The 14587-nt window shown below is 40.6% G+C and overlaps 2 protein-coding genes across 5 annotated transcripts in view; one reads left to right on the top strand and one right to left on the bottom strand.

Annotated features, from left to right (window-relative positions):
• Positions 1–14587, top strand: part of LOC114249434 (uncharacterized) — a 152219-nt gene that overhangs the window by 28064 nt on the left and 109568 nt on the right. For all 4 annotated transcript variants that reach the window (XM_089735971.1, XM_089735972.1, XM_089735970.1 and 1 more), the window contains exon 2: positions 8873–8976. The gene's annotated coding sequence lies outside the window, so the exon portion shown is untranslated. The remainder of the gene's footprint in view (positions 1–8872; positions 8977–14587) is intronic.
• On the bottom strand, positions 128–2327 carry LOC114249433 (uncharacterized). The gene has a single exon (XM_028183017.2). It carries the CDS (start codon positions 2325–2327, stop codon positions 1533–1535), a length of 795 nt encoding a protein of 264 aa, XP_028038818.2. The 3' UTR covers positions 128–1532.

The following is a 14587-nucleotide window of genomic DNA, read 5'->3' as shown; positions in this document are numbered from 1 at the left end:
CTATAAGTGTGAGAAATTTCATACTCCTCCGTCCGCGCAATTTTCGTAAAAAGGGATACAAAGTTTTTGTTTCACGTATTAATATATAGATATTTGTTTACATTTAAATGAAATCACAGTTTCATTATTTAAATTGATTTTTTATTAACAAACAACACAAAAAAGTATTTAATAGTAACAAAAAAGTATATAAAGACCCATTCATAATTTTTTCAACAAGAAGATTTCTATCTTTGGCTTAGTAGGCTAAACATTACCCCCATTGATACAGCGCACTGATTTTCTCGCCGGATCTTCTGTGGGTCGCGATTTTGATCCACTAGAAGATTCTGCGAAGCGCTGCTCTTGCTAGGGTTAGTGTTAGCAAATTTTCTCAGGTTAAGCCCATGAGCTCACCTACCCGTCCGCACGTAGCGGGAATAGCCCCATAGGCCACTAGCAAGAAGGTAGGGAGGAAAAAATCATTCCACATTATCTTAGAGTAAATAGAGGAAGATAAAAAGTTTCACATCTGACCTTCACCTAGACACAGTCAGATCCGCACAGCATCCTGCAACTACAGCTCTTTTCGATACGTAAGAAAACCCGGTCAATTAAACACATAGTTACTATAGAGCTCAACACAGCTCTCAACGGTCCCTCCCAGGTCCATTTTAGGTAACATTAACAAGTTTCTTACTTCGTTACTAAGGGTAAGCTTCATTATAACATATACCTAATATACTTGTACATATAACTAATTTAATCCACTTACGATAAGTTCTCAGACAAGTATTAGTAAATGATCTCACGGCGGACCTTGTGATGACTGCTGATCGGAGCCCATGGACAACAACGTGGACCCAGCTCGAAATGTGTTGTGGAAATTTAAATTTGGCGGCTTAATCAACACAAAGCTTTCTTAAATAAATTCTCCAGCGCAAATACAATTCACAATTAAAATTCGATTAACAATTTACTGATTTTATTTAATACCAGCCTTACTCGCCCGCTTTGCTGAGCATTTATAATTAACATTATTATTTATTGTCATTATTATTAGGGAGTCCAACACTCATACAAATATTAGCCTATACATTAAGTACACATATTTTCTAGATGGATACCAAGTTTCAAGTCAATCGGATGCATGGTTCAGTAGTTATAACGGACCATCCGTAAAAACCACTGTACATTTATATATTAGTATAGATTTAAACTGTCTTTCGGTTGTTATTACAACTCAGAAACTAGTTAATTCATAAAACGTATAGACACAGAATTGTGAACGCAACTGAGGTGTACAACTTTGTTAATGTTTACCTGCGCGACATCGTCGGTCTGTCGTAGATCAAATGCAAACCGAACGTAAAAAAATAGTTATAAATCAAGTATTTATAATTGTAATACTATTAATTACTTGTAATTCTGTGGTAAAAGCTATAGTTATAGTGCCACTTGTATATTAAATGAGCGATTTCCCAAACTGCGTTGCGACAGTCATCATGGTGTTCAAATAGTGGTTGTGATGTTTGGCGAATGAATGCTTCTGATCAGTCGACGTCCACGCACCTCTCATTAAACCTAACTTGTCCTGTGGGGCACTTATCACCTGAGAACGCGGCTCTGTCGTCCACTGCCGGAGTCACGATTGATGTGGGTTTGGTACTACTCTCACCCCAGATCCATTTGTCTTGCCCTGAACCATCTTCCGAACCATTCAACGGCCGTGAAGACACCTCATTGTCCTTCACTGATTTAAAGTCATTGCCGGACCTTGGGGATGTGTTAACAAATTGGTTTACAGGTTTCTTTCCGTGGTCTATCTGTCCAACCGGGTCATGGTCATGCATGTGTGTCACGCTTTCTTTGAGATGATCGCGATCGCCTTGCGATTCACTGTAAGCCACCTTTGGACCGAAATCCTCTATTTTTTTATCAATAACTTTCTCTGTATCGATATCTGTATTAAGTTTAATTGGCCTGTTTGTGAACGGAGTAATTTCCTCGTAGAAGCTGCGAGTAGTGTGTTTTTGTTTATACGTGTTGTTATTATAGCCGTCTGTGATGCTTTCTGTGACCGGTTTAATGTTTACGTCACCCCTGTTCCATAGTATTCTGTTTTGCGGACCTTTATAGATTGTGCTATCATTGTTCTCGTTCGAGTGATCCACGCTCATATCTGTTTCATTACGTCGTCTATAATATCTGTGTTCATCCCGATAAGTCTCGTTGTCTCTCTGTCCATAACTTTGATCGACATCGGTCGATGTTTCACGATTCTCAATGTTCCTAGTCCAAACACCGCACACAAAAGTCCAAAGTAATAGTTTTAGCCACATTGTCATGAAAACATTAAGTTAAAACATTATAATAATTGCGAAATGAATCGTAAATATGTTGATCGTTCGCGGTCGCCCAAAGTGCGACAGTACGTACGCTCCAGTCACCGGTCAATGCCAAACTGACTATTGATGAGAGCGAAGCTATAAGACTGGCAGACGTACCGACTAGCACTGACTAGTTTTGAACGAATTTACATGTTTCAATTGAGTCACATTTATAATATGATTTCATTGATTTTACAATGAGTGACTAATAGGAAGGAGCGTGTACGGTCTCTTTGTTTTGTAACGTTACGGTGAATATCTAATCTTGTTTATAAGTATAATCATTGCACTAACTAAATGTTTTTGTTAGGGCATCGCGGTTCCTGGCTATCTTAATGAGCGACGATGAGCCACGACCCGAGCACTCGTGTTTTTCTTGCCTTACTAGGCGACTACATTGTTTATTGTATTTGAAGTCAGGTGAATATGATGATGACACTAAATGATGAGCGATCATTGAACGATATTAACAGCGAATGCCAGAGGCATAGCTGAATTTCTATCTACCGCTTAAGTTTATTGGAGTCCCACTCTACGTGACGTCAGAGGATCTTAGTGACGAGTGTCCGCTTGCCTATCTAATATGAAATGCGGCGTAGAAATAGCTGTCACAGAATAGACAAGATAGAAAAACGATAAACTGAAGCGAACCAATGACATGTTCAACATAAACTTGCATATATGTACATGTATTGAGGTGTGAAAAGCTATTTATTTAAGCGACATTTCGGACATTTATCTTTGTAATTAAAGGTCCGTTTTATGCTGATAACCTCGAGGTGTTATACCAGATTCAGCGAATGTGTGGGCGAGCTCATGGGGCTCAGTCTGGCGGCTTCGCTAACACTGGCCCTAGCAAGAGCAGTGCTTTGCAGAATCTACCACCGGATCGGAAACGTGACCCAATGAGAAGATCCGGCGAGAAACTCAGTGGGCTGTATTTGTGGGTTAATTCGCTCGTGGAGCTCTTCGTCGCAAGTGACGGGTTCGACGAGGACGGTGACCGGTGCTTGTGGTACCTAAAAGCACCGTTAATGGGTCGGGAGGATCCGGAATGACGTGTTTTGGGCTATTAGTAGTAGTCGAATTTCTGTCTCTTATATTCGAGACTCCCAGTCTTCGTAAAGGGAACGACATGGTGGCCTTGGATACGGAAGCCACAAGGCCGGTCGGCCAATCATCGGTCTCCCCTTCATCATCATAATTATTTCAAGACTGTCACCTCGCCGTCTTTGTTTGATTGTCTACAAAAACAAGGACGTTAAATACTGTTTTCCCCGTAATGTAACAATGGGACAATTGTGTTGTGGTTTTTTTTTAGTTTTTGTATCGCGTTAATATTGTAATTTAATTATTGAAAAGAACATTTTTTAGCTGTGGCTGTGAATAAATCTCTTGTACTTAATGCTAATGTATCCGTAATTATGATGAGTTTCAAACGCTGGATATATAAGTAATACACACATATGCTCAGGGTCTTGCTGATGCCCAAGGTACATGTGGTTTTGTTGATAAAATATACCTCCATTCAATTATTTGAACCTGACCACATAAGTTGACAATTTTTTGTGCAGGTATTAATCGATGCACTCTTCAAAAGGAATGTCAGCTGCAAGCCCACGTTCATAAGGTTCAATTTTGTATATTTACGACATTTAAAATGTGGCTACAATTGTTTAGTTTTGTGTTATTTATGTTATACCGAATTTTGACCGTATTCTTAAAGCATTAGGGTTGTTTATACCGCTTTAGATAATTAATTGTTGAAAACCCATTAAAGTACTAAAATAAAAAGGTTTTTTACTTATTTTCTTCTTATTTGAAATACTTAAAACTCGCTAAAAACAATGACGAGATAATCTTATGTACATATTTGCGTATACAAGATCTGAACTGACATTCGGATTGGACTTAATACTATACCGTGAAGAAGCTTTGTTATGAAACCACAGACCAAACACTTGAATTTATCTGTGCAACTATCTGTGCGTGCATTGTGACAGTGACCTAAATAGAGTCATGGTCATTGTCATGCCTCGCAGTAATTTGCTAGTCTATTGACGCTTATAATACCTAATAACGTGGTGATGGTTAATCTGCTACCAGAATAAGCTAAGCTTAGTTGTACAAATACATCCTCATTTATTGAAGTCGGTCAATAATAAATAATCAAGTCCCTGTTTACTTTAGACCTTACCTTCTCTTCAATAAGGATTAATTCGGCGTTACCGTATAATCATTTACATATTCAATGTTTACATTAACGAGAGCGAAGGTGTTACAGGATTTCAGGTGATCTTAATACATCATCGTCACGTAATATGTGAGACTAGTCGTGTGAGTGAATACTTGTTAGTGTCAATGCTAAGACAAGCTCAGGATTCAATTGATGTTAAGCGGGTCATGCACTCACGCACTAATTCCATCCTACCCCATCTACTCTTAAGACGTTTTATCAACTGCAGGGGCTGCCAAGCATCTCATCTTGATATCTCGCCTCACTGGCTACGTTATAGAAAAAAGCCGGTCATCGTTCTCGGCGAACCCGTCGCTTGCGACGAAGGGCTCGACAAGTAAATTAACCCTCAGACACAGCCCACTGAGTTTCTCTCCGGATCTTCTCAGTGAGTCGCGGTTCCGATCCGGTGGTAGATCCTGCGAAGCACTGCTCTTGCTAGGGCTCGTGTTAGCATCGTCGTCAGGTTTGAGCCCCGTGAGCTCACCTACTAGTTAAGGTTACGCTGATATAGCCTCTCAAGGCTCTTAGCTAGGTAGGAAAAAATATATAGAAAAAAGGAATCATTCCCATAGTCGAAACGCGAACCTTAACGTAAATGGAATATAATTACATCTATATGAACCCGCAATGGAATACGAAGACATTCGAGAACCGGCCGCTTCATGTATTAAAAAATTGGCCCGCGAACAAAACAAGGCGGGTAGAACCAACATTATTCCACGCCGAACCATAGAATTGATAGATTTTATAAATAGGGAAATACCAAGAGCGGAGTCGAAGCGAACAACTCCCAACATCGAGCCAGTCCGGCCGGACTTCAAAAGTTATAATTAAATTGCACACAGTACAAATTATTGTTTGTGTCGTGTGCACTCGACGTTTAGCTGAGATATTGAGTTGGTTTGTGTGGTTTCATTTTGGATACTTTAGACCGGTGTTTCCCAACGTTTAGCCCACGCCCCACAAGAGTGCAATTTGATAATGAAGGGAAGCAATGGCACTAAATTAATATAGAAAATCTGTATTAAAATATTATTTAGAATTTGAGTTTCATTTTTTTATTATGTCTTTTGAAATATTACTTACTGTGTTTTGATAACAATTTCATAGTGATTTCTTCCTAAGGTTTTAGGATACTTTGAATATTTGTGTTTCTTAAGTGAACAAATCAAATTTTTAAAGTTAAAAATTATGTATTGCATTAAAATTTTAGAAATGTGACAGTGGGGCATGGCACAAGAAAGGTTGGGAAGCACTGCTTTCAACCAAGTTAATATTCTTGAGCCCTGAAATTTGAAGTTTATTCTTAAATTGGCGTTACTTCGCGACACGGTGTACGTCCGGGTTTCCGATGTGGATGTTCTTGACGTGACGTGACGTGACGTAGGTCTGTCAGGTGGAATGAGACTGCACGGCACGCAACATGCTCACAGACTTACACGACTTTTACAAGTCGTCGTGGCCTAAAGGATAAGACGTCTGGTGCATACGTATATAGCGATGCCACGGTGTTCGAATCCCGCAGGCGGGTACCAATTTTTCTAATGAAATACGTACTTGACAATTGTTCACGATTGATTTCCACGGTGAAGGAATAACATCGTGTAATAAAAATGAAACCCGCAAAATTATAGTTTGCGTAATTACTGGTGGTAGGACCTCTTGTGAGTCCGCACGGGTATGTATCACCGCCCGCCTATTTCTGCCGTGAAGCAGTAATGCGTTTCGGTTTGAAGGCCGTGGCAGTCGTTGTAAATATACCTTATATTAAGGTAGGTGACGGCATTTACGTTGTAGATGTCTATGGGTACCAGTAACTACTTAACACCAGGTGGGCTGTGAGCTCGTCCACACATCTAGGCAATGAAAAAAAAAAAACGGCGTATGCACACTACACACTGCCACTGACAATACCACAACGTACCCACTGGCGCGCACAGGTGTACACGTAATAGACATATGACATGGTGATTTTAATTCATAGAAAACGTAATTTATGTGGAGACGTTCGTTCCGTTGCCGTCCGCAGGCTCTCGACTGTTACGGACTAACGTTTCAAACTAACATTATGAAGATTGAAACTTTACAACCCAGATTCCCTAGAAAGCTTAAAAATAATTGTCAAGGCGACTGCAGAAAATTAATGAAACGCACGAGATTCAAACTGATGTAATCTATATAATATTATTACGTGAAGGCAAAAACTTTGTGCCCCTTTTTACGAAAATTGCGCGGATGGAGGAGTATGAAATTTCCCACACTTATAGAGAACTAGCGACCCGCCCTCGCTTCGCTTCGGAAACATTAAAACACACATGAAACCAAAAAAATAAAATAAATAAAAATTAAAAAAAAGTAGCCTATGTTCATCAGGGACAATGTCGGCTTCTAATGGAAAAAGAATTTTTCAAATCGGTCCAGTAGTTCCGGAGCCTATTCGAAACAAACAAACAAACAAATCTTTCCTCTTTATAATATTAGTATAGATATAGAGAGGTAGTGCAGAATGCAATGAATGAACATGACACACACTACAATGTATTTGACACACCCACACACTCGCATATGTGGCGGGTAGCCATCATACAACGCAAGATAATTGACAGATGTCTGAATCTCGCTTACGACGTTTTCAAGATAAGCTTGCATATATACAAGTTCTGAACAACAACATGGGGACCGTCGGTCTACCGAGCAATATCACCCGCTCGGTGGAAGATCTTCCCTTTGTCGTATATATCTCCCCAAACATATATACTTTTCGTTTATTGTCAAACTTTTGTTATTGCTTTAAGTCTGTACTCAAATTGAGAATAGATTAATATTGTTTGTCTTTAATATTATTCGTCTATAATGTAGTCTTGGTGAAATCTGTGATTATAAGTGTGAAGTCTTTGACAATAGAACCATGATAATAATGATCAAACTTATAAATTCAATTAGGTAATTATAGTTGAATTTCGACTACCGCGGGAACACTAGTAACATTAAATACTCAAACGGCTACGACCGTGCTTATTTGACGGTCTGCCATTGTGCAAGAGGATTAGCAATTTATTCATTTGTTCACTATGATAGCTTCAAGAAAACTAATGAATGCATTCGTGAGAGTGCTTTAAAAATAACAAAATTGTTATTTAATTGTTCCCGGGCGACGCGCGGGCCGCCTCTAACGATTCATAATGATTTTTTACTTTCCAAACTTCATTTAATAGGTAAGCTCTATAACAATCTATATTTGGTTCTGCCGCGAAGTAGCCATACGTTCCGCATAAAGGCAATGAGTATCGAACGACAGGACTTGTGCGGGCTTGTTTTACATACGCGATGTTATTCACTTGTCTTGGAAGTCATTTGTAAATACATGTACAGAGTGATTCGTATAAACACGGAATCAAATTGTAGCGCATTCATTAAAATAATCACGGGTAAATTTAAGATGGTAATCTTGGTTTGGTTCGGTTGTATATTGTCGTCTAGAGGAGTGGACGAGGTGGCGGCGCGTTTGGAGATAAGCGGTGGAGTCCGTCGACATCACGCGTATACCGCCATCTTGCTTCTTTCGGACCGAGATATATCAATTTCAAAGCGATATAATCCATTTTATGACAAAGAATAACCTTAAAACTGTATGCAGTGTTATTGTAGCCGTATTCCAGTTTCTTTCAAATAGCCTGGGTCGTGGTGGAAGGTTTATGGCCTTTTTTAGTTGGCGCAGATGAGATAGCTCCTATCTATCCCACGGGGAAATTTTAAGGCTCTGGACGTTGGAAGAAATTTGATGAGACGTCTCTATTTTGTTGTGTGTTTTAATGTCATTTATACTGGCTTCATAAACACCTTGCCCGCTCCTTAGGGAATTCTTATAAAATTCATATTTACCTTTGGAATTATATTGTGTAACGGCATTAAGTGAATATGAAAAGGGAATAAGATTTTTCACAAAAACCTTTGACTCCATTCGTTCGAAGTACTTATGGTAATATGGAAACACGTATCCAAGGTCCTAGCGTCGTACATCGACCAGACAGACCTGCGCGCTGTAGAAGCAGCTAATCAAATCAATTTTTGCGAGCGGTGTAAAGGGACCGCCGTTAGAAGAACACATTAGAGATAAACCCCCTCACATGATGATCCCAGACAACGTAGCACTATATAAAACAAAGCTATACAAACATTAGCTGAGGCTCTGGGTCATTCACCTCGTTATCGTTTCGGCACAGGCAAATGGTATTAGTTAACACGCGTGTGTCTTGTGGTCCAGATGACGGGTGCGGCGTGACCACGGACGGGCTGCTCAGCGCCCTGGCCCGCCTGCGCCGCGCCCCGCCCCCCCTCCACGGCCCCTCCGCAAACCACTCACGACCCGTAAGTATTCAACTGTTTTACTTGTGTATTTTTTCATGATTGAGGGTTTACTGGTGGCCCGGAGGCCTTTCGAGATTCACAAGGATGGGTGGGCGAACAAAGGCTAAGCCAGAGGGGTGGGATTTGCTAACAGCTACCCGAGCGCCTTCAAGAGAGACCTAACAACTCAAGAGCAGCTGCTTCGGAATGAACCGATCGGAATCGCGACCCGCTGAGAAGATCCGGCGAGAATCTCAGCGGGCTGATACATGGGTTAGGTTGCACGTCGTACTCTTTGCCAAGTTCGACGATTATCATTACCGGGGTCTCTACTCTTATTGTTAGAGCAGAAGGCGTCTAACGCAACGGTTATTGGATCTGATGGATCCGTAAGGACGTGTCTAGGGCGACGACGGTGACTGGCTCCTGCATGATCAGTATTCGGGGAGTAGTCAGCGGCGGTAATGATAAGGCCATTATCATGACGCATTGCCTTATCGAAGTAACGTTCCGACGCGGACTTCATGTACTCTTTGATCGATTCGAGGTTCAAATCGTCGTGTAAGTCGACGTTCCTCATGAACCACGGAGCTCCGACGGCTAACCTGCAAAAACGAGATTCTAGGAATTTGGAGGGTGTCTATGTATATGCGGGCCGCGTGAGCGAACACCAGACTCGCGTAAGTCATGCGGGACTTGTGTAATTGAGAAGATGACATCCGTTCAACGACTCGAGACCTTCTCACATCGACGGAGCCCACGTGTCTGTGGACATTACATGGTTCACTCTCTAGGGTACTCTGTGCAAAATCAAAGCTGGCCAATTGTTTGAGCTCTAATAGTTCAGTAATACGTACGCCGTTTATCGATACTGAAGGGATTCATATTTCTAAGTTTTGTCATATCTCGTCGCGGATAAGTACCATAAAATAATGTCTGTGTGTGTGTTAAAAAAATTTTTTCGTCTTTTATTTCAGGAATGTGTCTTTTTGGTCCTATAGTTTTACTTGAAACTTTTGTTGGATATTGTCATCGCTTAGCAAGCAAAGTAATTTTTTTTAATATTTCAAAGGAGAAAATATTTAAAAAGGTTTTGTTATTTTTCTTGTTTTTGAATTTCGAGCACCGCGACCTCACCGCGGCCCACATGTACTTAGTTGTGTTATAAAAAATCAAAGCGGCAAAGGAATCGTGCAAACCCATAAAAACACTTTGAGATCCATATAACCTTGTTTTCAATATTAAGACGGAGTAAACATTAATACATTTCATGCGAGTCCTCGCAAATGTATTTGATCTTATTTAAGCAATCCAAACATGAAAGGCAGCGAGGGCTTCCCTCCTTAACGAGGTTTCGAGGGGTTTAGTACGATTCCATTCTCCCCGGGGATCGCTTCTTGAGAGTCACTCGTGCTAACCCGAGATTTAACTCGCACGTGGCACAGTGGCCTCGGAAGAGACATCGCCGGTTCGAGACCGGACACGCAGTGCACGCATCCCCAGTTATTCTATGAACTAAACTGATAAGACATCAGCTTGCGCGCATCGATTCCAAACGTCCCCTTCTTCTTCGGCAAAGTGTCAGGGTTATGAAGACCATTATTACAATACGATTTTATTTATTTATTTATTGATGCACAAAACAAGTTACAATCATTACAGTACATATTAGCTAAATCGTACAAGTAGTGCCTAGATCTAATCTGGATTGCAATCTAAATAGTATGTGCACTCAGCAAATCCATATTAATGTACATAGCTCTGGCTATTGAAAACACAATTGAAATTACAAATATTGATAACTAGCCATTGTTAAATAGGATATCCTTCACACATCTGACAAATCCCCTGAGTCTAGGTTCAAAGATATCAATATCAAGGTCACCGTGACATTTAGCCAAATCATTATACTGCCTGACCATTCTTACCATAGAGGTTATAGTATGATACATTATTTTAAGATTAAGGCCAGATACAGTTACACAGGTGAAGTCCATTGTCTCCGCTGACTGACTCACTGAGCACCGGGTGAGCTGTGAGCTCGTACCAAATAAGTTTAACCATTTTTTTTTCCTACCTTAGCTGGTAGCCTTGAGAGGCTATTCCAGCGGAACCTTAACTAGTAGGTGAGCTCATGGGGCTCAAACCTGACGAAGTTGCTAACACGAACCTTAGCAAGAGCCGTGCTTCGCAGAATCTACCACCGGATCGGAAACGCGACCCACTGAGAAGATCCGGCGAGAAACTCAGTGGGCTGTGTCTATGGGTTAGTTCGCTCGTCGAGCCCTTCGTCGCAAGCGACGGGTTCGACGAGGACGGTGACCGGTGCTTGTGGTACCTAAAAGCACCGTTAGTGGATCGGGAGGATCCGAGGTGACGTGTTTGGGGCGACGTCGACTGCTTTCCATTCTGTCCGCAGGATCGGGAATGTAGTTACCGGCGGCCACGATGAGAGGGTCCTCGTGTCGTGCCGCTTTTGCGAAGTGATATAACCATTAAACTTTTGTTCGCATTCCGTTACTCGTAGACGTGAATGAAAATTCCTTTTACAGTTCAATCTCGCCTAATGGTTAGTTTACTTCGGATGAGATCTACATTGTGATCTCACTGTTCTAGAGTTCAGTGACCTAACGGTACCAGGTTCGGTTCAGCTGCTCCACGATTTCCTCAATTACAATTGAACCTGCATTAAGCTGCGTATCGCAATCAGTGAGACGAAATATCCTTCGTGTATTTTAGAGAAGTTTCTCGAACATATATTCGTATCCGACAACGGTAGTAGAATCTCAAGGGTACCGAAGTACATAAAGCGCAGGGCAGGCGTGTAGGGAATGGCTCTGTTCATTGCAGGAGGAGCTCCACGCCGCGCGTAACCTGCAGACTTACACTTGCGGATAGTTTGCAACAATTTAGCACCACATACAAAATGTGTCGCAAATCTGACAAACGAAATTGCAAAATATCTGCTCTTGCTTGCTCGCCTTAGAGAACGTTAAGAAAATCGCACTAATCACACACATAAGTCGGAAGCTAAGCACTCGTGTAGTGCAATAACATATTTGTAATACACTATAGGTCCCGCAGTAGTCGAAATTCGACTATAATTAATTGAAATTGTCAGTTTGTACACTATTATGATTGTATTTTATACTTCTATAATCACAAATTTCGGGCTACACTATAAAAAAATATTAATAAAGACAAACAATATTTAATCTCAATTTGACAACAGACGTCAAGAACAAAAGTTTGACAATAAATAGTATGCATGCGTGTGTGCGTCAAATACATGGTATGTAGTGTGTGTAATGTTTTCTTTATTGATTTAATGTATCTTTTATGCACTATTTAAAAAAAATAGTAGCATTGTGCACTTCTTCTCTATATTCTCTATAAGTGTGGAAAATTTCATACTCCTCCGTCCGCGCAATTTTCGTAAAAAGGGATACAAAGTTTTTGCTTCACGTATTAATATATAAATTACGCGCAAAACGAAAAGCATTCATGTAATAAAAAAAACATATATACGTAAGAAGAAACAATTATACCATATAAATTAAACACGCATATGATGTGCGCAACGCTAGTTTTACTTTTGTTTCATGAAGGAAGGATTACTGTTTGCTCGAAGTTTTTTATTTTTATTTTTTATTGCTTAGATGTGTGGACGAGCTCACAGCCCACCTGGCGCTAAGTGGTTACTGGAACCCATAGACATCTACAACGTAAATGCGCCACACACCTTGAGATATAGTTCTAAGGTCTTAGTATAGTCACACCGGCTGCCCCACCCTTCAAACCGAAACGCATTACTGCTTCACGGCAGAAATAGGCAGGGCGGTGGTACCTACCCGTGCGGACTCACAAGAGGTCCTACCACCAGTAAAAAGTCCTTTCCAGTTTCACCAGGACAGGTGGGCGAGCAAAGGCTCAGCCAGGAGGGGTGGGATTTGCTAACAACTGTCCGAGCGCCTCCGTAGGAGACCTAACAACTCAAAAGCAGCTGCTTCGCGAACGAATCTACTTCTTTATAAATATACTACTATACATCTGCTGTTGGTTGGCAGACAAAAGCATCTGTAATACCGACTGTATGTCAATTCTTCTTAGTTGTATGGAAAAGAATGCACTAAAGTTTCACAAATCGCTCTGCAGAAGCACTAGTGATGATTCGCGATCTGCTTATTTGTGGTAAGTCCGTATTACGAAATTGACAGCTGACAGCAATATTTGCACAATATTTGTCTTCTGCTAATTGTCTGAAATATGTGATAGCGCTGCGGATTGGACGCTCCAATGAACTGCTGTCTTTGTTAGCGACTGATTTAGCGTTTATAATTGTTTAATTACTACGACGGATAAATGCGCTCACAGTCCGCATAGTATTAAGTGGTTAGACATGAGGCCCATGTCACAATCGTATAGTATAACGGGTATCCCACTCTTCCAGTTGGAATACATTAATGCTGTGCGGCGGAAAAATGCGGAATTGTGGTTCCTTCCCAACCGGTCCCATAAGACGCCAGTGATTACTTAAATTATATTTTTGGCTGGTTTGATTTTTATTACACCACTAGATGTACCCGTCCGCTTCGCTGGGTATTTAAAATTAACATTATTATTAAGTACATGTATTTTCTACATGGATACCACGTTTCAAGTCAATCGGATGCATGGTTCAGTAGTTATAACGGAACATCCGTAAAAACCACTGTAGATTTAGATATTAGTATAGATGTTATTCTTTTATCGTAGAATATTCCATTAGAAAAATTGGTACTTGTCTGCAGGATTTAAGTACCGGCACAGCCGCATCGCTCGAAGTAAGAGCACCGGGCGTCTTACCCTTTGGACCTCTACGATTTCAATTTACTCATCTCTTAAAACCACTTACGTTAATGGTACTTTTTAATATGGTGGAATGTGGGAGCCCAGCTCACTAAGTAGCCGCTGTGTTCTAAAATGATAGCCAGATTTAGAATTTAATAGACTAACAGTTCATGAATCATTGGAACATCTACCAGCCAAGGAAAATCTTGTTAGAATGACTTAACCTATACCTAAGATTAATCCAAACCAAACATTCAGACGGACAGATAAACACATCTGTTTGGTTTTAGTGAAGAATAATTAGTACAGGAAGTTAACAAACCGCCACATCGATATCGAGATACTTCAATTTTAAATACTAATATAAACTCCCCTGTGGGGTGGAGCGAGGGTCATGTATGGCGTGTGTCTGCTGGCATGTGTTGCCGTTTACAGAGCCATATTGAGTTTTAAAATTACATAGCACAGCAGGAAAGCAATTCAACGCGTTTTAAAGTACCAAAGATCTTAATGGGGTGGGTCAGCGGTGGACGCGAGTGCTCTTCGACGCAGTCTTGTGCGCAGCGGGTGAAATAATGGGCTTGCCGCTCCTGTCATCATATTAAATTAGCAGAGCACTTGCATATTTCCTTTTATTAGTATATTTTTGTCTAGTATATGTAAATGAATCTCTCTTGGCCCCTCATTCTGTTTAAATTTCCCGCGCATTAGCTTCGACTAATATAATATTATTATCTATGGTAGAAGCTATGTTCAGTCTATAATTGAAAAAAAAGGCTCTCTGGCTTTGTACAATCAAAGA

The sequence above is a fragment of the Bombyx mandarina genome, chromosome 20 (genome assembly GCF_030267445.1).
Source record: "Bombyx mandarina strain Sakado chromosome 20, ASM3026744v2".
Taxonomy (NCBI): Eukaryota; Metazoa; Arthropoda; class Insecta; order Lepidoptera; family Bombycidae; genus Bombyx; species Bombyx mandarina.
This window is presented reverse-complemented; position numbering and strand designations above follow the sequence as displayed.